This window comes from Hydra vulgaris, chromosome 05, assembly GCF_038396675.1.
Source record: "Hydra vulgaris chromosome 05, alternate assembly HydraT2T_AEP".
NCBI lineage: Eukaryota > Metazoa > Cnidaria > Hydrozoa > Anthoathecata > Hydridae > Hydra > Hydra vulgaris.
In genome coordinates this window covers 38,807,906-38,832,334 of record NC_088924.1, presented here as the reverse complement: position 1 = coordinate 38,832,334, position 24,429 = coordinate 38,807,906, and the positions used below count along the sequence as shown (strand labels likewise).

General features: G+C 30.4%; 2 protein-coding genes across 2 annotated transcripts; both read right to left on the bottom strand.

Moving 5' to 3' along the window:
* Positions 1–12,224: 12,224 nt before the first annotated feature.
* LOC136080369 (uncharacterized) lies at positions 12,225–13,139 on the bottom strand. Its single transcript, XM_065796984.1, has one exon. The coding sequence runs from the start codon at positions 13,137–13,139 to the stop codon at positions 12,225–12,227; it is 915 nt and encodes a 304-aa protein (XP_065653056.1).
* A 2,212-nt stretch (positions 13,140–15,351) lies between these two features.
* Positions 15,352–20,646, bottom strand: LOC136080368 (uncharacterized). The gene has a single exon (XM_065796983.1). It carries the CDS (start codon positions 20,644–20,646, stop codon positions 15,352–15,354), a length of 5,295 nt encoding a protein of 1,764 aa, XP_065653055.1.
* Between the last annotated feature and the right edge of the window lie 3,783 nt (positions 20,647–24,429).

The following is a 24,429-nucleotide window of genomic DNA, read 5'->3' as shown; positions in this document are numbered from 1 at the left end:
TAAACATTGTTGTTTGCATCTAAACTAAACTTTATCAAGGGCACATTGGTTACAGCTGTTTTGTATCTAAGTTCAGTGGAAGGATCAAATAATAATTTTGGATTAAAATATTTTGTTTATGAAATTTTAGCATCTTTATTATAATAACTTGAAAAAAAGTCTGAAAAATAGAGCACTCTATTTAATTTTGAATTATAAAGCTCCAAGTTTCTAAAAAAAAATCATCTTGTCCGCTTTTGGGTGTCATAACCCCAAAAAATTTACCTCCACTTGTCGCATAAAAGGACCACATATAACTCAAATGATCGCTACTCATGTTTTCCATATCTAATATGTCATAGCAAGGAAACGTGTCACCTGGTAAAGGGATATGATTGGTGTACAAGGCAACACTTTTTGTAACAAGATAAAAATATTTTATGGGTCTTGTAGGATTAGCAATCATGTCGCTTTGAATATCGGATAACATTTTTTTTATAGCTGGTTTGGATTCCATTCTTAATCCGTAAGCGTTTTCAGAAAAGGATAGGTTTTCGTCTACTCGAGTTAAATTGGTAGGTACGTCCATACTGGCTAAATGTAAAATGGTATTATTTTTAAATGTGGGTTTGTCAATATCGTTAGGAGTCAAGGGTAAACTAAAATCGTTCAAAACATTATAATGCACGCTAGCTTCATTTTTATTTTTAATTTCGCTAAAATAATACGTGCTACAATCATATTTATTTACACCTAAAACATTGTCAAACGTTAAATTGTTCATTTTTTCTTTTTTTCTTTTTTTCTTGCAGTTTTTTCTTCAAAGGTTTTAAAAACGTGGTAACATATTCGTTAAAGTTTTTATAATAAATGCCTTCTTCGTTATTAGGTAACAAATCTTCTCGTTTTACTTTAAAAGTTGTATTTAAATTGCCTACTATTCCCATTTTATAAATATAAACGGGTAAATAACCTTCTACTGAAGGGTTAGTGCGCTTAGAGACTGTGATAATAATTACTTTTTTGGTAGTGTCCCAATACGGTTGATCGCGAGTAGTCGATTTGCTAAATGTGTCTTTGGGATCTATTTTATATTTTTTTAAATAACATTCGGTTCCAACGGAGAGAGGTTTGTATATTTTTAATTTTTCGTTTTTGTATTCTTTTTCTACTTGATGTAACATGTTGGAAGAAAAATGATGTCCTTGTCTTTTGCCGTCTCGGTATTGATCGACTAAACGAAGAGCTTTACCTTTGGCGTCGTCAGCATCCAATTCATCAGGAGCGATTCCACTTGTGACTCGTTCTTTTTCGTTGAGTTTTTGTTCCATTTCCTCGATATAAAAACTCCAATTCTTTTTTTGAAGTTCGCCTTGTTTTCTTAATTTATGATAAAGTTGTTTTAAACGTCCTATGGTTGATTCGGCCAAGTAAGCTTTTCCATAATTTTTAGAACTAAAATGAACAATGTTTTGTTCATAACACCATTCTTCCATTTTGTTGTTAAAAAATTCACCACCTTGATCCGTTTGCAAGTAGATAAAAGTTTTATCGTCTCTTAATCTCTTCAAAAATATGTTTAAAACTGCTCAGCATTTTGTCGGCTGTTTTTTACTGGTGACTCTCAAATACACTTTTTTAGATACTCCATCAACCACAACTAAACAAAATTCGGGTCGATGAGAAGCAAAATTTAAATTAAAACTGTTCATGTCGGCCAAATCAGCTTGAAAATATTGCCGAGGTCTATCGTACGAATATTGATGTGTTTCGTAAACATAAGGTTTCCGAGGGGCTTGTTTTTTAACGTTGACATCTGTCGTTTTTTTAAAAAGCAAAGTAACGTGTGACCAAGCGGTGATGAGACCGTTCCATTTAGCATATATGGAACTTTCTAAAAGCGCTTTGAGTTGATCATAAAATTTCAAATCGGTTGGATTTTTTTTTAAAGTGTCCAATTGTAACAAAAATTTTTTAATTTTGGGTACGTCTGTCAAAGCAAACAAACGACTCGATAATTTGGTCAATTGAACTTCTACAAGGTTGTCAATAGCATCTCTCAAGACATTGTCCATTTTTTTTTAAAAGTCGGTATATTTTGATATCGGAGCTTTTCTTTTTCTTTCTTCTATATTTGTAGATGACGATCTAGTAGTTGGTTTTTTTGCTCTTAATCCTAAACGACCACTTCTAGTTAACATTGAAGTTTCAGTACTAGCAGAAGCAGCCGATGGTTCAGTTTCAGTTGTTTCAGGTAAAGCAGTAGCTCCTAATAATGTGGGATCAGTTTCAGGTTCAGTAGATGCAGTTGTTTCAATAGGTTCCTCTTCTTTTTTAGTTTCTATCGGACCCAAATAAGGATCGGATGCTCGTGTTCGTGGTTCTTTTTTGGGTGTAGGAATTTCTAATAAGGAAGACCTTGTTAAAGGATGAGTGAATAAATTTCTTTTTTTAAAATGGGTAAGTAGTTTTAAAGCGTTGGCAAAATTTTCAATATTATTAGAATTCATTTCAAAACATTTTTTATAAGATATTAAAAGCAAATTTAAACGACCAAGTTGAGAATTATACATTGCACCCATTATCATCAACATTTCGAGTAAACTTTTTTCTTTGATTGTATTTTCTGTACTATAAAATTGATTTGAATTGGATTTAATATGTTGCAATAATCCCAACATACCTCCTTTAGCACAAGTTTGTTCTACTTCTTCTTTTAATAGGGCCACATCTGTTACATCTCTAAAAGGTAAAGAAGGCACAGTGTTGAAAAAAGTTTTGAACGTTAAATAGAGCATCGTTTCTCCGATGGGTCTGCTGGCTAATGCGTTTTCGTTATAGTTGTTTATCATTCGAACAAAAATATCTTTATTAGGTAGTAAATAACTGTTGACTTGAATATATTCTCTCAATATTTCAAATTTATCACCTTGAAACATTCCGCCATATTGTATACATCTTTATTGAATAATGTCTTTTGTTTGTGTTAATATTTCAAAAGCTCTACTTCCACCAAAACTTTTATCGCTGAGAGATTCGCTTTCTATAAAACTAGAAGTCATAACAGTGTAAGGATCTTGGGCTAGAGCACTAGCAAATACACCTTCGGAGGTTAATTTAGTTTCGTTCCGGAAGGGTACGTTGTATTTTTTAATAAAACTCCATAATTTGGCAAAAGTGAGTTGTCTTATTTGGTAATAATCGGCTACTATTCTCATGTTTGTTACAGAATGAGAAGAAGTAAGTAAAGTTAAAAATTCGTTAGCATAATAGGAATATTGTTTTGGATCGTTTATTTTTTCAAAGGCAAAGTTGCTAACATTGTTAATAATACTAGCATTGGATTCTTCTACATCTACGACGTTGGCTAGATATAAAATATAAATTTTTAAATTGTTTAGTGTGGCTTTTTCGTTTCTTGGTTTGTAAACGCGTAAAGAAATTTGATGCGATCCAAATCGATAATTGAGTTGATTTTTACACATGTCCACCAGATGTTTAGGTAAGTTGGGAATTTTTTTTACAGATTCGTTTCGATAAAGCTGTTCTAGAATTTCACTCGCATTGGCTGTTTCGTGAAAAATTAAAAATTTATTAAGAGGTGTCAAAGTGTAAATTTTTTTATGAGTCGATGGAATAGTAATTAAAGTAGTAGAACGCGGTAAAGTGTTTAATGTAGATTAAATAGAGGTGGGTGGTGTAGTAGTAAGAGAGTTGTCTTCAATAGAAAATCTTTTTAAATTTCTCATTATTCTTAAAGATTCGCTAATGTTTCTTTGATCAATTTGATCATTGAATTCGCTTTGTTTATTCAGATTCAAAATGGATTTAAAAGCGTAAGCATCTCCTCCTACGTTGAAATAAGTTTTCCATTTTTCTTGTTCGCTGATTAAACTTGTAGCTATATCACTATCGAGCATAGTGTCTAGAGGTAACAAAGCATTTAAATTTTGTTGAAAGCTTACTTCACCAGCAATTTGATTTTCGAGATTGATGGGATCGGCATAATTGAGAGAAAAAGGCAAATCGTATCTCTGGATAAGCTCAGACACATTTAATGTGTTTGTTTCTCCAGATTCTAGGTTTACTTGCTCGTTTTCTTGTTCGTCGATTTGTAATAACTTTTTGTTAAAAACATCCATGTTGTAGGCATTTTTGGCTAATACCTTACGTAAAGTTAATAAAGGAGACTCGTGATAAGGTCTATATCTATTCATGTTTCATAAAAATACAAATTATTTTGAAAATACAATTCTTTTTGACAATAATCAACATCAAACTGTTGTCTTAATAAATCGATTACAGTTTTTGTAGGTTGTATAGTGTCGAATGAGAATAATTTATTAGCGTAATAATTTATAATTTTGTAATAAAGTTTAAAACGAGTAGAGTTGAAATATTCTTTTAAAACGTCGTAATTGTGATAAACAAAGTCTGATATAGCTTGATTTTTATCTTTCATTTTTTCTTTTTTCATGATGAATTTTCCGTTTTCGTTAAATTTTGGATACGGATACAAATATTTTTTGACAAAGTGTTTAATTTCTATACAAACGTATTCTTGAAAAGCGTTTTTTATTTGTTGACGTTCGTGATCGGATAAAAGTTCAAATTTTAACATTTTTACAGCATTAAAACGCGTCAAAATTTCTTTCATCCATATTTTAATTTCGTTTTCGTCAATGTCTTTTCTTCTATTCATTTTGGGAGTAAAAATTTGCTCTCGAACAGCCAACTTTTGTCTCATGGCTTGACGTTTACTCGCTTTGTTGAAAAGATTGCATAATTTGTAATCGTTTTGTAAAATTCGTAAAAATTCTTCGCTTTCCCAATCATGTAGAATCAAAAATTGGTCCACCGTCTGAAAATTCGTCTGTAGATTCGTCTGAAGATTCGCACAATCCATATCGTTTTTGTCTTTTAATTTCTTCAAGTAGCTGTGTTGCTCTTTCGCTTTACTCCATTTACTTTTTTTTATCGGATTTTCTTTTTCTTTATTTACATCGATTTTATTTTCTTCGCCGGGTTTATTCTCCTTCTCTTGATTATAGTTGTTGTGATGTGATTTGAGATAATAATGATTTTTTAGATTAGGCGCTTTTACATAGGGAAAGGATTGAAAACTTACAATTTTTTTGTTCACGCTCATGTCTTTATAATCAAATTCCAATTTACCTTGAGCGTCTACTGGAATAAATACTTTTTGTTCTTTACTCGTAATCTGAGTTCTTAAGCGTGCAACAGAAGAGTTTCTTTTAGATTAAGCCAAATGTCCGTGTTGATTAGAAGTTTCTTTATTTAACAAATCGCTTATAACGTGATGATGCATTTTGCCGGTTAAAGGAAAATCGTTTTTAAATATTTTTTCAATTTTGCTGTTGTTATCAAAAGAAATGATACATTTGTAATGAGACACTAAATTGTTCCAACATTTACTGGCTTTAGGAGGTACGGAATGAAAAACGGTAATGGTACCTACTCCGTGATGAGATCCGCTAGAACACGCGCTCGTGTATTGTTGACTTTTTAAACAAAAAGCGCTAATATCATCAAATAAAAGTATTGTTTTTAATAAACGGTGATCACTATTTTGAATACGGTATTTATCTTTGGAAAAACCAATGGCTCTCTGTATTACTGAATCTAAATTTTCTGGACTGGTAACTGTTATAATCTGATACGCTTCTAATTTATTTTTTGAAGATTGGATAATATTTTTTCATGTTTTGTGTTGACAATCGCTAGGTTCTCTCATTTGCATCACAAATAACATTTCGGCATCAGGAAATTTTCCACAATGTAATAAATCTCTAGCCATAGTTAATTTTCCGCTGTTCGTAGGTCCTGTAATAATTGTATTTTCAGGATAGACATCTTGAGTAGGTTTAAAAATATTAAATTTCACTTGTGAATGGGTTTCTTCGTCTTTGAGTTCAGTTTCTTTTGATGTTCCTTTTAAATAGAAATCATGAAAACCTTTTTCGTTTAATATTTCGGTGATAGATCTAGCATCTTTTTTTTCTAAGGGTTTTTCTAAGGGTTTTTCTATAGGTTATTCTACAGTCACCATTTTTTGTTCAAGAGGTTTTCTTCATTTTCTTTCATTTTTTTAACTACGAATAAAACAACAACAACATTTTTTTAAATTTATATCCTTTTTTTTATCAAAAAAAGTTTACAAAAAGCGGTCCAATATAATTTTTCTAATGTCCATTCTTGGTATGTTGTTCATTGCGTAAAGTAATTGTTCTTTGGTTCCATTACGATTCCATATTTTTAACATTTCAAAAGCTTTTTCTTCAATATATCTGTAATCTGCATCAATAAGATCCAGTTCACATTCGCTTACTTTTAAATATCTTCCACACGTTTTCCAATCTCGATTTAATCGTCTTGCGACTTCTATTAATATTATATTATCTATCTTTTTTATTTTCTAAAAGACAATCACAATTATAATGAACACTATTGTATTTTTCACAATGTACACAATATTCTTCATAACATCCAACGTGACACGCAAAACGTAAATAATCAATCAAACAATCAAGACAACAACTTAAAAATTCTTCAGGAATTAAATCTCGACCGTTAAGAGTAATGAGAATCAAACGAGAAGTATAAGAATCTTTATTTTTAAAATAATGAATTTCGTTTTCTGTATTTTCTACTAAATAAAAATTTTTAAAACCAATTTCTTTTAATTTGTTTTCAAGTTGTTGCGCTGTTAATTTTTGTTCTAAAAAATAAAATTTCAATTTTTTTATTCATAAAAAATTTTTTTTACAAATTTATATTCTTTTTAAGATCGTATAATAAAGGGATTAAAACTTTTCGATGAAACATGGCCATTGTTTGATAACGTTCTGATTGTTTTATAATATTTTTTTCAATTTCAAGTAAATTTTGAATGTGTTCGTTGCTACAAAATTTTTCCATATCGGGTAACACTTTTAAATTGGCTTCTCGTATCGGTTGCAAAAGATAATGATCTCGAATTTCGGTCATGACTCCGTCATCAAAAACATAATTTTTTTGTGTAAATCTTTTTAAAAAATCAATAGTGTGCGTTTGTATTTTCACTTGTTTGTAATTAACACTCATTCTATTTTGTTCGATAGGTTGATTTTCTTTATTCACCGAAAAAGGAACTTGTTTACACAATCTTTTTGCAGCAAAGGTATCGAATCCGTTGACATAATTTGAAAATGAAAAAATTTTGGAATTGGGTACTCCTTTAGCTCTATTTTTATAATAGTTTTTTTCTTCGTCTCCGTTGACGCTATGAACACTACAACATTTAGGTCCCATAGCAAAAGCTTGCGCAATGTAATAAGGAGGAGGTATTTCGTTTTGAAAATGATCCGTTTCTTTGGCGTATAGAGTGGAATAAAAAGAATGAGTCATTTTATAATTGGAATAATCCATCCAACGATTGCCAAAGTTTGAAAAATAAATCCATTCTTCTACCTTTTCGCGAAACGTTGTAGAAAGCATTTTGAGTTTCTTTTGCGTAATGAAAAAACAACCAGAATCAGTATCTGTTACTACCAAATGTTTTTCAGCTCCATGATTTCTTAATACTTGTCCCAATTCCCAACTAAAACGTCCTACATTAAGTTTAGCGTAAGATAAAATTTGTGAAGCTACAATACGTAAAGATGTGTTAACGAGTTTGCATTTTTCGCTGGTTGTTAAAATGAGAGCATTTTTATGATCTTTTGATTTTAAAAGTTCAAAGGCGTCTTTCATTTCATGATGATTGTCTTCATCATGAAATAAAATACTTTTGGATTTAACATCGCTCATCAAACTAAACAGAGTTTCTTTAAAATAATCATCATAACTAAAATCACTCGTCTCGTATTCATCTAAACATACTTTTTTTTCAAAAACGTCCAATTTATATCTTTCAGGTTCAACACCAATAAATAAGGATCGTTATATAATAAATTTTGAAAATGAAAAGGGAATAACATTTTAATATTTTCATCTGTTTGACCTTCTTGAATTAAAACACGACGAATGTTTTGAAAATTTTCAATACTATTTTGAAATGCTTTTTCTTCGTGGTTAATAAAAGTAGTATTTAGTTTTTGCGCAATTTGTTGACTCAACGTTCCGTAATGACCGTTAATTTGCAATTTGCAAGAAGCATCAACTACCTTGTCACCCTTTTGAATAGCTTTTTTTCTTTTTTCCATATTTCTTTTTACCATTTTTTGAGCTAAAGGATAACGCCATAAAGGAAGTACTTTGTAAATTTTTTCAACAACGCATCCACAGCATGTAGTCAACCATATTAAAGTGTCTAAAAATTCACAAGTTTTATGCAAACTTAATTTCATGACCAATTTAATAGTTTTGTCTTTTTCTATACCGTAGGTTCCATTGTTTTTGAGATAATGTTTGGATACAATTTCAGTGGGAGAATAATCTTGAAAGGATATAATTTCTTTTTCTACCATGGGTGAAAAACCTCCTACTTGATCTTGATACTCTGGTTTCATAGTAATTTGACAATGCACGAAAGCACTAGTTGAGAAACCGTTTAAATTAACGCGATGATATTTTCAAATCACATCGTCCAAAGTGATACATTCCGAATCAAAAGAATATTTCATGTGAAAAGGTAAAGGTTTTAATTGAGCTCCGCCGTATTGTCCATTTTCGTCCATAAAAATTAAACAACCTCTCAACTCGCTGTTTAATTTGAGTTCTTTTATTTTAGGTTCAAAGTAATCTGTATCAATGGCGAATTTTTGCGTACCGTTGGTGGACATGCCGCCTCGAATACTCTTTTCAATAATTTTTTGATGTTTGTTGGTCGCAGGATATTGGATTGGAATTAAACTGATGGTAGAATTTAATTTGCTGGTATAACTAAAAATGCCAACATGATTAAGAATATGAAATTTTGTAAATTCAAATGTTCTTTCGTCAAAGTCAATCATAACAGAACCTAATACGACCGTATCGAGCACAGTATAGATATGCAATAAGGATTTTAAAGTTTTTAAATTTAAAAAGTTCCACAATTTTTGAACACCTTCATAAGCTTCTCTCAATATTTTAATTTCTTCTTGTAAGTTTTTAGACTTCATTAAATCGTTTTGAGCAAACAATTCAATAGGTGAAAATGTTTTATATTCAATGTTTAAGAGTTCGTCTGTTATTTGCGAGTAAGGGAATAATGTTTTTTTTATAAAACAGTTTTTAAACTCTTGATTGCCGGTTAAACCATTCACTTCGGGATGAAAAGGTAAATAATGCAACATGGTGTTGACAATTTGATTTTAAGTTTTTCGTGACAACATACTACTGGCTTGTTCTAAGGAACAGTTTAAAATTTTCAAACTATCCACAATTTTAATGTTTACCGATGCAGATGATATTGACTTTGCTCACATTTTTAGATATAACAAAAACATCTTCCATGCTGCTATATTTTATGAAGGCGTTAAAAGGTGTAGTTTCAGATTCTGCCAAATGACCGTATAACGGAATATCCAACATTTTTTTTAAACCTTCAACAATCATAATGCGATTATCAAAAGAAGCATTGTGTGCAAAAATAGGACAAGACAAATGTTGACTATATCTACCCAAATTTTTGTTGCAATAATCATGAGCTAATCCATACACTTGTCCTGAAAAATGATCGTGATCGATAACAAGATAATCTTTAAAAGCGTCAAGAAAAAAATTGCATTTATTTAAAACTTTTTTTCGATTTTTTTCATCTTGAATAAAATCAGGTAAACTAAATTTTGTTTCAAATTGATTATAAAAAGCAACCAACATGGCATGATACCATAATTCGTAGACGGGTTGCTTGAATTTTCTCATTAGAAATAAAAAATGAAGGTTATCTGTATATTGACCACCACTTTCGTTAATACATTTGCAAAAGATTTTGATTAAAAAGTAGGGATCTTCTAACAACTCTATATCTTCTTGATTAAAATAGTTTTCAAATTGATGTTCGGTCATGATAAGCAAAGACAATTGTTTCATATAATCTACAAGTTCGCCACTGGTGATTCTCACATAATCACTCAACAAACCGTTAGTGGCAGGTAGGTATTGAAATTTTTCCCACCATCTACAACAAATGTAATACAAAGTGGATACTCGAAATAAATCTTGTTTTATTTTTTCAGCATCGTTGTCGATTAAATAATTTTGAACGTGACAAGGTAACATGAACAATTCCAAACGTCCTACTCTTTGAAACACTATGTTCACAACTTGAATTCGTTTGTCGTTGTAAATACGAAATTCATTATGATTTAATCTTTCAATTTCTTGAGGAGTCATGTGAAAAATTTATTTTTATAAACATCAGATTGACGTATTTTATCTACGGGAGCTCTACAAATAGAACATAAAGGATTTTCTTCTTATCATATTAAATTTCCTTCTTCAGTTGATAAATTTAAATTTTCAAAACGCGGTAAACATATTTCATAAGCAAATCGAACCAAAGTATCTAAGATTCTGAACATTGAAACAAAACACGTGAGTTGTTAGAACAAAAATACCTAGTAAAAAATTTTTCATTCAACATGCTTATAGCGTGAAAAGAATTGTTTTTTTGAAAAATACAAATTTTAATCGTGTTGTTTGTTTTTTTCCGTTGATTGGCTTTATTTCTTTTTTCGTCATTAAGAAAAACTCTTTGAGAATCTTGATCGTCCTTGGTAATGTTTGCACTTTCGTAAACCACTTTTAATGATTCTGCAAGAGTACTTACATATTGTGATTTTAATTTAGAATGCAACAAACGAATTTTGGTGTTACTTTTGTTAACGGCAAAAATTTTAATGTTAATACGATCAAAAGTATTTTCGTAAGCAAAACAATGACACAAATCAATCAAAGTTTGAAATGACATATTTTTAGATTTTTCTTTTAATTGTTGTAAAACGTTTTTCCAAGCTAGAATATTTTGCTCTTCTTGATCTACAAAAAGAAGCTGTAAAATATTTTCTTCAGAAATAAATCAGTAGCATTTTTTTCCAACACTTTTTTATTCCATTCTTTAATGGTGCACACATTCCATTGTCGAATCAACAAAGAGATGAGAAAAGCTGAATAAAAACATAACCCTGACTCGAACAAAATACTATAATCTAAAAACATTTTTCTTTTTTGTTCATGAGAGAGTTTAGTATAAGATAAACTTTTTAGTGAATTTTCCCATTGTGTTATAGAATGAGGTCTATAACATTCACCAAACCATTCGTCAATTTCTTTCCTTTTTTGTAGTTTTTTTTCCGTAATATGTTTTGTTGTCTTTATTTTGTTTATCTTTGCTTTTCCTTCGTTGATTTAGTATTTTTTTATTTTTTTCATAATAGCTTTTGTTGCGTTTTATCTTTTTTTGAAATTGTTCATCTGTCATGAGCATTTTTCTTTTAAAACCAGATAATTCAAAATTTCGTAATTTCATCATGGATCTTTCTGTTAAATTGGATAAAGTTTTAATTTTAATAGTACATATTCGTATTATCTTCCATCCGCTATCGTTTTCTAAAGCATTAAAAACAGCTCCACATTGGCATCTTGAATAAAACGTAACTTTGTCGGTCTTTCTAAAGGTTTAATAAAATAAACAGGTGAATTGTAACAACGTTTCATTATTTTACAATAACCATTTCCAATAGATTTGCAACACAAAGTAACAATATTATAACCCAATTAGAAATTTTGAAACAAGTCTGCAAAAAGAATACTGTTTTTCATTTGTGTTTCAAATCCTTCCATTGTTTTTTGTTCAACATGATAAACAATTTCATCAGGAGTTTGAGTTTCTGAATAAAGTTGTGATTCTTCTACAATATCTTCATCTTTATAATCATCTTTAATGTAAAAAAAATGTTCAGTGTATATACTGTTACTACTAAATTGAGTTTCCTCAGTTTGATATTCAAATTTCATTTTTTAATAATCTAAAAAAAAAATTTACATGTATTTTTTATAAAGTTCCAAAACATCAGAATCAACAGTAATACTTTTAAATAGTGTTCGTAAATCAAATTTAATATTAATAATTATAAATATATCATTAATATTACAAACTCGTGATAAAGAAACATAATAAAGACTATTAATGAAAGCCTTTGAATTAAATTGAACAACGGCTTTATTCATTGTACTTCCTTGAGCTTTATGAACAGTAAAAGAAAATGCTAATTTTAAAGGTAAACCAAATCTTGAGCCTACGACAGCATGAGAGCAATCTAAAATTTCTTCTTTGACACATTCATTTTGACTTCTTTTTTATTCATCATCACCCAAACTGCATTATTTTCTATTAAAATGACGGTGCCAATAGTACCATTGCACAAACCTTCTTCCACATAATTATTTCTTACAAGCATAACTATAGCACCTATTTTAAGATAAACAGCTGCTGGAATTTGAAACGCGCATGGAATATTTCGGTTTTTAATAACATCTTTAGCATAAAACCAATACCCTGCTTGTTTGATAGTCTCCATTTTTTGATTGTTATAAACATCCACTTCAATATTTCTAAAAAATAATCTTGTATATTTAGAGTTTAAATTTTCATTTTTTTCAAAACAACGCGTCATAAAATAATCAATAGTTTGATTTGAAACTTGACCAAAACGTATTTCATTTAAAGCTCCAAAAAATTGTTCATCGTCTTTTTGTCTAAAACATTGAGTTAAAACCAACACTTCCGTCATGTAGTGCTGCCATATTTGTGATTTAAAAACAAATTGTCCTGTGACAGGTGGCAATTGAAAAAAATCACCACAAGCAATCACTTGTACACCACCAAATAATTCATCGTAACATTGTCTAATTTCACAAGCTATTAAATGTAATAAATCAAATGTTTGAGCGTTAATCATTGAAATTTCATCAATAATTAAAACATCAGTTTCCAACCACGTGTTTTTAATGTCTGGATGCATATGACGTTTATAATAATCAACACTTTTAACACCAGTTTCTATACCAGCAAAAGCATGTATTGTGACACCATTGATTAAATAAGCTGCTTTTCCTGTACTCGCAGTAATATGTATTGTTTTATAAATTTGTTCACTTTGAGCAATTTGGTTGACAATATAACTTTTTTCCACAACCAGCGCCACCAGTAATAAAAAAATTCTTTCCTTCATCAAGCCATTGAAGTGCTTTTTGTTGTTGTAAAGATAACATTTTTTTTATTATTTACTAAAAAAAAAATATTTTTTTTATTTACTGAAAAAAATACATCTAAGTATATTTGATAAAAAAGAACAAAAAAATCAGTTTAACATTTAAATTTGTTCGTATATTAAATAAAAAGTCACTATCGTTTTCATTCAACAAAAACTTCAAAGATGTCATTTCCTCGTCAGTTAAAGTTTCGCAATCTTCTTTCATCAAAGAATTCCTATTTATAATTTTCTCCAACATTTTTTTATTTTCATTTATATTATTCATCTAAAAAAAATTTATTTTGAATATAAACATATTACAGCATATTTTATAAAAAACATCATATATGTAATGTTCTGCTCAACAAGTCTTTCCACTTTGCAAAATAAATCATCTGGTTCATCTAACAAAATATTCGCAAGTAACATTTCGTCTGCAGGCAATAGGTTTTGTTTAATTAACAGCTGCATTATTTTTTTATTATGTTTTTCTCTTATTTTATTGATCTAAAAAAATCAATATACAGAATTAAAACATTTCTCACAATATATAAATGAACAACTCTCTCCATCAGAATATCTATATTCATCACACTCTTCACAATCATTTAAATAATATTTACAATTTTCAATATCTAGACATTTTTCTTTTACATGATTTAATACATCTTCTTTAGATGTCATTTTATAAAAATCATAAAAATATTCAAAATTTAAATTCAAATAAACATGATAATGTATTTTAATATATTGAAAGACCATCAAAATCAATATATGAGGTATTCTTTTCATTTCTTCATTGAAAAACCCATCCCACTTGTATTGCAAATAATAACATTGACAATGATGACATAAAATTTGTTGTGAAGTAATCGCATGCATTCGAATTTCTTCCAAAGTAGCTGGGTGAACTTGATTGAATTGGTATATGCTTTCCATCAAAAAATCCAAATCATTTTCTGTTAGTTGCATTTTTTATTATGTAGTCTAAAAAAAATAAAGTAAAATAAAGAAAAAATACATTTATAAAAAATGTAATTTAAAGAATCCTTTGATAAACCAAAGATTTTTTTAAATCACAATCATCACACATTTGTTCAAAAACACAATTACAACTAGCTAAATCACGTATTTCGTATTTATGAATATTAAAAGTTTTGTTTAATAAATCCACCGATAAACCAAGCTTGTTAGAAGCTTTTACTATTGAAATGTAAAATTCTTTCACTGTATCCACAGAATAACTACAACACAAACAAAGAAAATTATACTCGACGTATTCCTCACATTGACATTCGGCTAAAAAATCAATCCTTTTTTTTTGATTTTCATAAATTTCCAAGAGTTGTTCTTTAGTTAAATCCATTTTTTTTGAAGCTTTCAAAATAATGTCATCTAGTTTCATTTTTTTTATTATGTAATCTAAAAAAATACAAAAAATGATTAACAAAATATAAAAAAATGTTTATCTTCATCCGATAAATGGCGTTCGATAAATATAATCACATCTTTGATCGTTTTACGATTTGAACATAACCTTTGACATGAACACACTGACAATTTCAAAATTTGACTTTGACGATATTCAAAAAAATTTTTTAACAAATCTTCTGTTAAACCCAATTTTTTTCCATTCATCATTATATTATTTTCCATTTTTTATGTAATCTAAAATAAATATAAAAAATTACAATACATTTTTTCAAATTTTTGGCCATTCATCATAAAAAATAGAGCGATGCAATCCAATAAGATCTTTAATCTTTTGACAATTTAAACACATGTTGTTCCTTGTACATGGACACGATGACAAACTCAAAATTTGACTTCTAGTCCATCCTAAACTCTCTATTAATCTATATTCTGGTATACCCAATTTATGTTGGGAAATTTTTAATACTTTCCCTGAGACACTAATGATTTCACTCGTTTATCAATTTTATTTTATTTTCATCTGACTGCGAATAAATTATTTACAAATATCACCTTTTTTATATAAAGTTTAGAACCACAAAATAACTAAACTTAATTACAAGTAATTACGCTGGCGTAATTTTCCCATACCTCTACGAAGACCACATCATTTCAAATACATTAATGTTTATATTAAGAAACAACCGCTAATTGTTGTTAGTATCTTGGAAGACGTAATTCACCACACACTCCCCCGATTAAAGCTGAGACTTCGGCTTTAATCAGCCATCTCGTCTTCCATGATGGAACTGATTATTTGTCGTGCATTTAATTTCGCCTGTCTTGGTTCTCTTTTCAAGGTATCCTCTTCGGCCTTGGTTTCTAAATTCTCTTCCGATTCGATTCCGCTTTCTGCCCCACACCCCATTTCCAAGTCGCACACCAACTGAATTGGTCGTTCAATTACATAACCATTTCCAAGACGTATTTTAAAGCCACGAATAACTCCATCCTTCCCCTTAATGTTGTTTTCAATTCGACCAATGTTGAGAAGAGCCTTGTCCTTCACATCGTCTTTTATGAGTACCATACTTCCGACCTCTGGGAGTTTCACGTTACCTCTCTTTTCCCTTGCTTGTTGTCGTTCTTCCATTGCGTGCACGTACTCGTTCATCCATCTTTTCCTTAAGTGATTCTTACAACTTTTCACAAACTTGATTCTCCGTAATGCGCAATCATCCCTTGTTATTAAATCGATATCTTCTTCAAGCAAAACTGCCGGTCTACCCCTCATTAATACATTTGGTGTTAATACTTGCTTATCGAATTGGTCACCTTGATAACAAAGTGGTCTATTATTCATAACGCATTCCACATCCAGCAATACTTCTTCCAATTCAAAGAAGTTTAGGATGCCTTTCCCAATTGTTTTTGACAAACTTTTCTTCATTATCCCTATTAATCGTTCAAACAAACCTCCCCACCATGGCGCTCTTGATAAATTAAACCTCCATTTTATGGCTGTGGTAGCAAGATAGTTTGCGAGATTTTCATCCTTCTTAAGTGTTAGTAACCACTTCCCTGTTGCCACAAACGTTTTTGCGTTATCACTAATCATCATTTGTGGTGGTCCTTTTCTTACAACAAACTCCTTTAAAATTCTCTGAAATTCTCCTGCCGTTAGGTCATGACAAAGTCTAAGGTAGACAGCTCTTGTACATGCGCATGTAAACAGTGCAACATAACATTTTTCAACCAACTTCCCTTGCGCTTTATACTTTAGCGGACCGGCAAAATCAACACCTGTAACCGTAAACGGTTCCATATTTTCAGTTCTAAAACGTGGTATCATTGCTCTTGTTGGCGGTAACAGCGGTTTCACTCTATATCTCTTACATAGATTGCATTCACGAATGACCTTCTTTACAGCAACTCTCAAATTTGGTATCCAAAATCTTTCTCTAATGCTACTCATTGTATCTCCTACTCCCCCGTGTAACGTTTTCGCGTGATGATACTCAATAATTTTTAGAGTTAGTTGAAAACCTTTTGGTACAAATATTGGATTATACCCAGAGACTTTTCCATGACACCTCCAAAGCTGTTTTTCATCCTGTTTAAGTTCCACATTGGACTTTATCGCAACAGCTTCTTGTAGTAACTTAAGATTCACCAACTCCGCTTCTATCATCTCTTCAGCATTCAGTGGTCCTGTTATTTTTTCTTCATTCCGACAATTGTAAATAAACCTTTTTATGAAAGATGATATTCTTATGATTTTCCAATACTTGTGTTTACTCAATATTTCCTTAATTATATGAAGTCCCTTTATTTCTTCTGTTGCCATACTGACGTTCTCTCTTAAATGAATAGTTTCACATAATGCGTTCGGCGTTTCAAATATTTCTGGTTGAATTGGCCAATTTTCTTTGTGTTTTAACCATATAGGTCCATTGAACCACAAACTTGTTAGTTTCTTAGGACTTACTCCTCTTGTTCCAAGATCACTTGGGTTTTCTTTTGTTGGGACATAAAGCCATTTTACTTCTCCATTTAATAATATCTGTTGAACTCGGTTCCTGACAAATTGTGACCAACTGCCCCTTTCTTTTAACCAATAAAGTACTGCAGTACTATCAACCCAATGATATACTTCAATAATATTATACTTGTTCAATGTCTTCCTAACGTGATTCATTAACTTGCTCAAGGTGTGTGCTGCTACCAGCTCCAGTCTAGGAATGCTAAGATCCCTTGGTGCGATCCGTGCTTTCGCTACAAGTAAGTTACTGGTTTTCGAATATCGGTGGCTCACTGCAATGTAGATGCATGCACATACTGCTGATTTACTTGCATCTGAAAATCCATGGAGCTCCATTTCAATACTTCTTTCAGACAGAACGCTCCGCGGAATTGAAATAGTTCTTTTAATTCGTATTGCCTTGATCCAGGTCTTCCATTCGTCTGAAAGTTCATATGGAATTTGTTGATCCCATCCGAGTTTTAACAAGCATAGCCGACTGTATAATATTTTTCCAGTGATTAAAATAGGTGCACTAAATCCCAATACGTCAAAAACACTGTTAATGGCGGATAGCATTTTCCTTTTTGTTATCACTTCTTTATCTCCACTATTGATGCAAGCAGTAAAGTCAATCGATAGTTGATCCGTTTCTTTGTTCCAAGGAATCCCAAGTATTTTTGTTGATTTGCCCTCAGCGTTGCTTTCCAATTTGCTCACGTTGCTATGCCATTTGTGCAGCTGGAACCCAGCTTTCATTAAGATTTGCGTTGATTCATTTTTAAACCTGATAAGTTCATCTTCCGTTTCTCCACCTGCTTGTATATCATCGACATAAGTATCTTCTTCCAAAGCAAGCACCGTTTTAGGATAAATGTCCTTGTATTTTGATATATGCTTTTTAATGGTAGCACCAAGAATGTAAGGGCTTGAACTTGAACCAAAAATCACCCTTGTAAATCGTAAATCCGTTAATTCCATATTCTTCAAGTCCTTATACCAAATTAAGCGTTGTGCGTCTCTATCCATTTCGTGTATTCGAATTTGTAGAAACGCCTTCTTCACGTCAGCTAAAACGCAGAGTTTATTCATTCGATTTCGTACGAGTATGTCAAAAATTAATGGTTGCAGCGATGGTCCCACTTCTAGACAGTCGTTTAATGAAGGTGACTGAGCGTCTTTTCTAGCTGAACAATCATAAACAATTCTCATTTTTGTTGACTCGGCATTTTCCTTGACTACTGCTTGATGAGGAACGTAGTGAATAATTTCTCCCGTAGGTTTTTCTGGTGCCATTTCCAATATTCCCTCATTGATCTGTTCCATCATTATTTCATTATACTGTTCTAGTTTTTTAAGTTTTTTCAATCGAGTCGTCACACTTCCCAATCTTTTAAGAGCCAGGTTTCTGTTATTTGGTAGTTTAACAACACCCTTTTTCCACGGCATTCTGGTTTCATAGAAACCTTCTTCGGTTTGATGCAGTTTTTCGCTGAAGTCTTGGTGGAACATTGACTCACTATTTGTGTCCGATAATCCAAGTACTTCTAAACTACACATTTGCTCAAACTCATCACGACCAGTGTTCAATAAGAAACTTCTCTCAATACCTGAACTAAATTGTGTTCGTCTCCCAGAAAGAGTCCATCCCAACATCGTTAATTCGGCTCCGGGATCTTTATCCGGATTTTTTCCGAGAACTACCGGTTCCGTGGTTTTTATTCGCTGATAATCAGCCGCACCGAGTATAATGTGAACAGGTTGAAGTTCGTCACTCCCTTCATCATCGCTAAATTTCAGCCTCCTCAATTTTGCAAAATGCTTCTTAACATCCTTGATCATCGGATTCGGTAAAAAGGTGAGTGTTTCCTTTTCTGCGTTGGCGCATTCGACTTTGATGCTAAATTCCGGTATTGTCGTTGATTCTAGCGTAACCTTATATATTTCCACACGCTTGTCCACAGTTCCATAGAGCTGTTCAATACTTTTATATTCCTTTCGTGTAGGTTTCAACTTTAGTTTTGTTATCAAATTCGTACATATATAGGAACTTCCAGCACCCGTATCCAACATTATCCTTACTTTTTCACCATTTACTTTTGCGATCACTGTTGGGTGAATAGTTGTGCTTGCATTAAGCACCGTTCCCATGTTTTCTTTTTTATTTTCAATGTTACCATCCATTGTTGCGTTCCTATCTTGACAAATGGACGTGTGATGTTTTTTGTTGCACTTTCTGCATCCTCTTGATTTACAATTTACCGCCGAGTGTCCGTAACCAATGCAGTTGTAACATAATCTTTTGTTTGTTAAAATCTCCCTGCGTCTTGCAACAGTTAGTACTTTTGTACAATCTTCGCTTTTGTGATTTTGTAACCCACAGTAGACACATCCATGCTTTCCACTAGTTGCCCTGGTTTCTTTGTCATAAAGACTGCCATTGTATTGTTTAAACGTAGTGCTTCGATGTTCATAGGGCCTTGACTGAACGTTCGTGTTCTTTTTATCGCCCTTTGTTTGTTCGTCGCTTGAGTTAAAAGTTGAGTTCAACGGATTCCTTTCAATGTACCTTTGCAACTTTTCGACAAGTTGCTCCAGTCCCCATTCTCCCCATCCATCATCGTTTTGTGTAAGTATTTCACGAACTGGTCCAAGTTTATCCATCAATGAATACACGAATGATTGAGCCGTTTGTAGTTTCTGCATAGTTTTCAATGTTCGTACAGTTCTTGCAAGCTTGTTGTAAAAGTCGTGAACTTCTTTGATTTTGTACGAGCTATGTATAGCCGTCAATCCTTCCAAATCTTTAATCAATGCTTTGTGAACCCAAATATCTTTTCCGTAAGTTTCTTGTAGTATGCGTTTAGCTTCATCGTATCCTTCCAACGAATGAGGTAAACCAAGTATATCCTCCCTGGGCTTTCCTTCGACAAGTTCCAGCAAGTAGTTGAATTTGCTGATGTTCGATATGTTTGAGTTGTCAACTTCTACCGTGAATTGATTCCAAAATCGCAACCAGTCTTTATAATCGCCATTAAATTTTGTAATTGTGTACTTTTGAAGTTTGACAGATTGTTTAGTAGCTTCGTTTTCGTTTCCAAGAGATTTACGCAATGTTTCTTTCATTTTTAGTTTCTTTAAATACCATTCTTCTTCGCTTTGAAGTTTTCTCAATGAGGCTTGTTCTGCTTCTTTTTGAATCGTTAACTGCTGTTCCACTATTTGTTTTTCATACTCAAATTTTCTGACGCATTCGTTTTTATTTATCGAATCCAACTTGTCCACCATTTTGTTTTTGATTTCAATTGCTGCTTCTACTTCCATTACTGGTTTCGAAAGCCATTCTTCAACTGAATCGATGCTTTCGCCGTCGTCAAGCATTTTCCTGGTCAGCTCATCCTTTGCCATTTCAAATCTTCCCAATAAATTTGTTATTTTGTCCAGCGCCAAGATTATGCTTGATTTGTCGCCATTAATCGTGTTGCGTTCTATGTTTTTAATGTTTATTCTTATCATGCTGACTTCTCTTTGGTAAATTCGCTCTTGGTCCATTCTTTACTAACTCGTAGGTTTCGTAGGTCCTGGCAGGGTCGCCACCTTTTAGTGTGGGGAAATTTTTAATACTTTCCCTGAGACACTAATGATTTCACTCGTTTATCAATTTTATTTTATTTTCATCTGACTGCGAATAAATTATTTACAAATATCACCTTTTTTATATAAAGTTTAGAACCACAAAATAACTAAACTTAATTACAAGTAATTACGTTGGCGTAATTTTCCCATACCTCTACGAAGACCACATCATTTCAAATACATTAATGTTTATATTAAGAAACAACCGCTAATTGTTGTTAGTATCTTGGAAGACGTAATTCACCACATTTATATGCTATCGACTTTGTATCAATTCTCGTTGTATTTATTTTTATTTTAGTTTCCATTTTTTATGTAATCTAAAAAAATGCAAAAAAAAATGTATACAAAATTTAAACAAAATATAAAAAATATAAAAAATGTATACAAATTTTAAACAAAATATAAAAATTTTTTATTCTTTAAATAATTTGAACATAACATGATAATTACAACTAATTGACCATATATAAAAAATGTTTATATATTCTCTCATAGTCATTATTTTCCGACATTATAATTTCTATTCTAATCTTTTTGCATTTTGAACACATATTGTTGGGTTCACAAGGACAGAAAGCCAAATAGTTAATTCCATCTTTATAGTTAAAAGACTTTTTCATTAATATTTCGCTCAATTCCAATTTGTTGCATGCCAACTTTATATTATTTTCCATTTTTTTATTATGTAATCTAAAAAAAAATACATTTTTAAAAAATAAAAAAAATTTACAGTTTATTTTTTTCCATTTGATATTTCTTCACGAGATCATTGTCATATATAAATCTTTTGAGTTTGCTAAATTTTTCTTCACAACTAACACACGGTTCACCTCTACATTTTGCACATGATTTCATAGAAAGTAAAAGTTTTTTTATTTCTCCAGTTTCATCAAAATCAGCAACGTAATCTAATAATGCTTCCAATTGAATATCATCATCGAGAAATTCCTCGAGCGATTCCATATACAAATCGTAATCTGACATTTTATTATGTAATCTAAAAAAAATACAAAAAAAAATGCATACAAAATTTAAACAAAATTCAATATAATAAATTCAATATAAAAATATAATTAATCATCCATATATAAAGAATGTTTATATTTTCTTTCATAGTCATTATATTCCGAACATATAATTTCTAATACAATCTTTTTGCATTTCGAACACATATCGATCGGTTCGCAAGGACAGAGAACCAAACTGTTAATTCCGTATTTATGGTAGTTAAAAGTCTTTTTCATTAATATTTCGGACAATCCCAATTTTTGACAAGCCAACATTATATTGTTTTCCATTTTTATTATGTAATCTAAAAAAAAAACATATTTAAAAAATTCTACCAAAAAAAGAATAACCAAAAATTCTTCTTAATTCAACATAAATGTGACAAGCATTTAAATTACAAAATACACAATGAGGTGAACATTCACATTGAGCTATTTTACATAAAGCATCATAATAAAATCACGTTTTTTACAAATCACTTTGAGTAATGTTTTTGTAATCCCAATTTTTATTGATACTTTTTCACACATTTCAGAATCCTTTTCACTTAACCACCAACCTTGAAATAACAAATGACCAAAAGTTTCTAATAAAAGTTCTTTTTCCTTTTTAAAAATTTTTTCTTCTGAATATTTTTTCAATTTTTCAGGTTTAATTTTTCGCACTTGTTTTACAAATTCGTCAAATTCTTCTTGAGTCATTTCTTCTTGAAACAATTCTTTAAGATGATAATCTTCCAAACAATCTTCCAAACAGCCCCATTCATTCATAGAATTCAAATAAGTTTGTGTTATACAATCTAGAAGAACATTGCTGTAACGAACAACGTTGTTGTTATGATCAATATCTTCAATAACGCCAAAGCTTCCATCTTTGTTTTTAACAATTTCAAATTCACAAACCACATCCATTTTTTTATTATGTAACCTAAAAATTACAAAAAATAATTACAAAAAAATACAATAAAAATTAACTAAAAATTATTTTATTTATCAAAAATTTTCGACACAATTCTAAGTATTGACACAATGTTGATGCTGCTGTCATTTTACTATTTGATGGTTTTCTTTGGTTCGTTCATTACATAAACAATTTTAACTTTTTGAGAAGTTGCACATAGTTCTATATAACGTGATGTGGTAACAACAGGTGTCATTAAACTATTAGTTGCTCGTACTGTTAATTTTACCATTTTTTTATTATGTAATCTAAAGAAAAAAAAATATAATCAAAAAAAGTACTCAAATATTCCATTGTTTTTAAAAATGAACGTTGTAATTCTTCGCGAATACGTATTGTTTTTTCAGTTTTATTGACAAAAGAAAAATGATTCATTATGTCTTTGTGAAATTCAGGAACATTTTTTTCTATATACTCAAACATAGCCACATCTCTTTCTTTTTGTTTTCTTTATCTACTTCTATTTCTCTTTTAAGCCATTCAATATTTTCTTGATTTGTCGTAAATAATTTGTACATGACTTGCATATACAGTTGTAAAGTTTTTAATCTGTCTATAAAACCATCTTTCTCAGCATCTTCTCGTATTAATTTGTTCAATTCATCTATTGCTTCATTTAAAATGTTGTCATGAAAATTTTTAACAAAATCTTTAAAATCTTCACCATATTTAACAAAATATTTTACTATTTTATATTGGTCAGCAATATCTGCATTAAGATTATCCAACTTTCTGTATTTATGAGAGATATATATTCCACATTTATATTCTCGAAAGAAATCCATATTTTTTTAAATAACCTAAAAAATACAAAGTTTTAAAGTACAAAAAAGTTTTAAAGTACAAAAAAGTTTTAAAGTACAAACAAATTACAAACAAAGTTTTCAAGTACAAAAATACAAAGTTTTAAAGTACAAAAATACAAAGTTTTAAAGTACAAAAATACAAAGTTTTAAAGTACAAAAATACAAAGTTTTAAAGTACAAAAATACAAAGTTTTAAAGTACAAAAAAATTTAAAAAAATAGGTTACTTGTTAAAAATATTTAATTGTTTTTCTTAACAATAATCTTTCTTCGTGCTTTGAAATATAATGAAAATTTTTCATGTCTACGTTTGATTTCATATAAGAGAACATGACTTCATCTCTTCTTGCAAATTCTTCCTTTTCTTTTGTTACAATAAAGTCGTCTTCTTCAATTGCAGCATTGCAAATGACAATCATGAAATTGAGCATCTCCATTAAAAAATGACGTATATTAAGATGATTTTTTATTTGCTCATTATTTTTATATATAATTTCTGTTATTTTTTCAAATTCCCCTAATATTCCATCTTGATGTTCATCATTGGTAAAAAATTCTTTAACGATAACAAAATGAAAATAAAAAACAGCTGATAATTCTTCCAAAAACTTCCACAATTCCTGCTCAGATTGATGTAGTTTGTAATATTTGGTAATCTATTCAATATTATATTCAGGCCATTTTTCATTATTCATGTTTCTTAATAGTTAATCTAAAAAAAATTATACAGTTAAATGATTAAACTTATATACTAAATCTTGATTACATTCTAAATATTATACAGATAAATGTTTAAACTGATATTGTAAATCGTGATTACATTCAATATGTTTATAACTAAAAGTTAATAATTCTGAAAAGTTTTCTGAAATAGCTTGTAAATTCAATATATAATTATAAATACAGCTATTCTTTTCCATTTC

What these genes read in the sequence shown, in the direction of transcription:
- LOC136080369 (XM_065796984.1), bottom strand. Translation starts at nt 13,139, where the DNA reads ATGAAGGAAAGAATTTTTTTATTACTGGTGGCGCTGGTTGTGGAAAAA.
- LOC136080368 (XM_065796983.1), bottom strand. Translation starts at nt 20,646, where the DNA reads ATGGACCAAGAGCGAATTTACCAAAGAGAAGTCAGCATGATAAGAATA.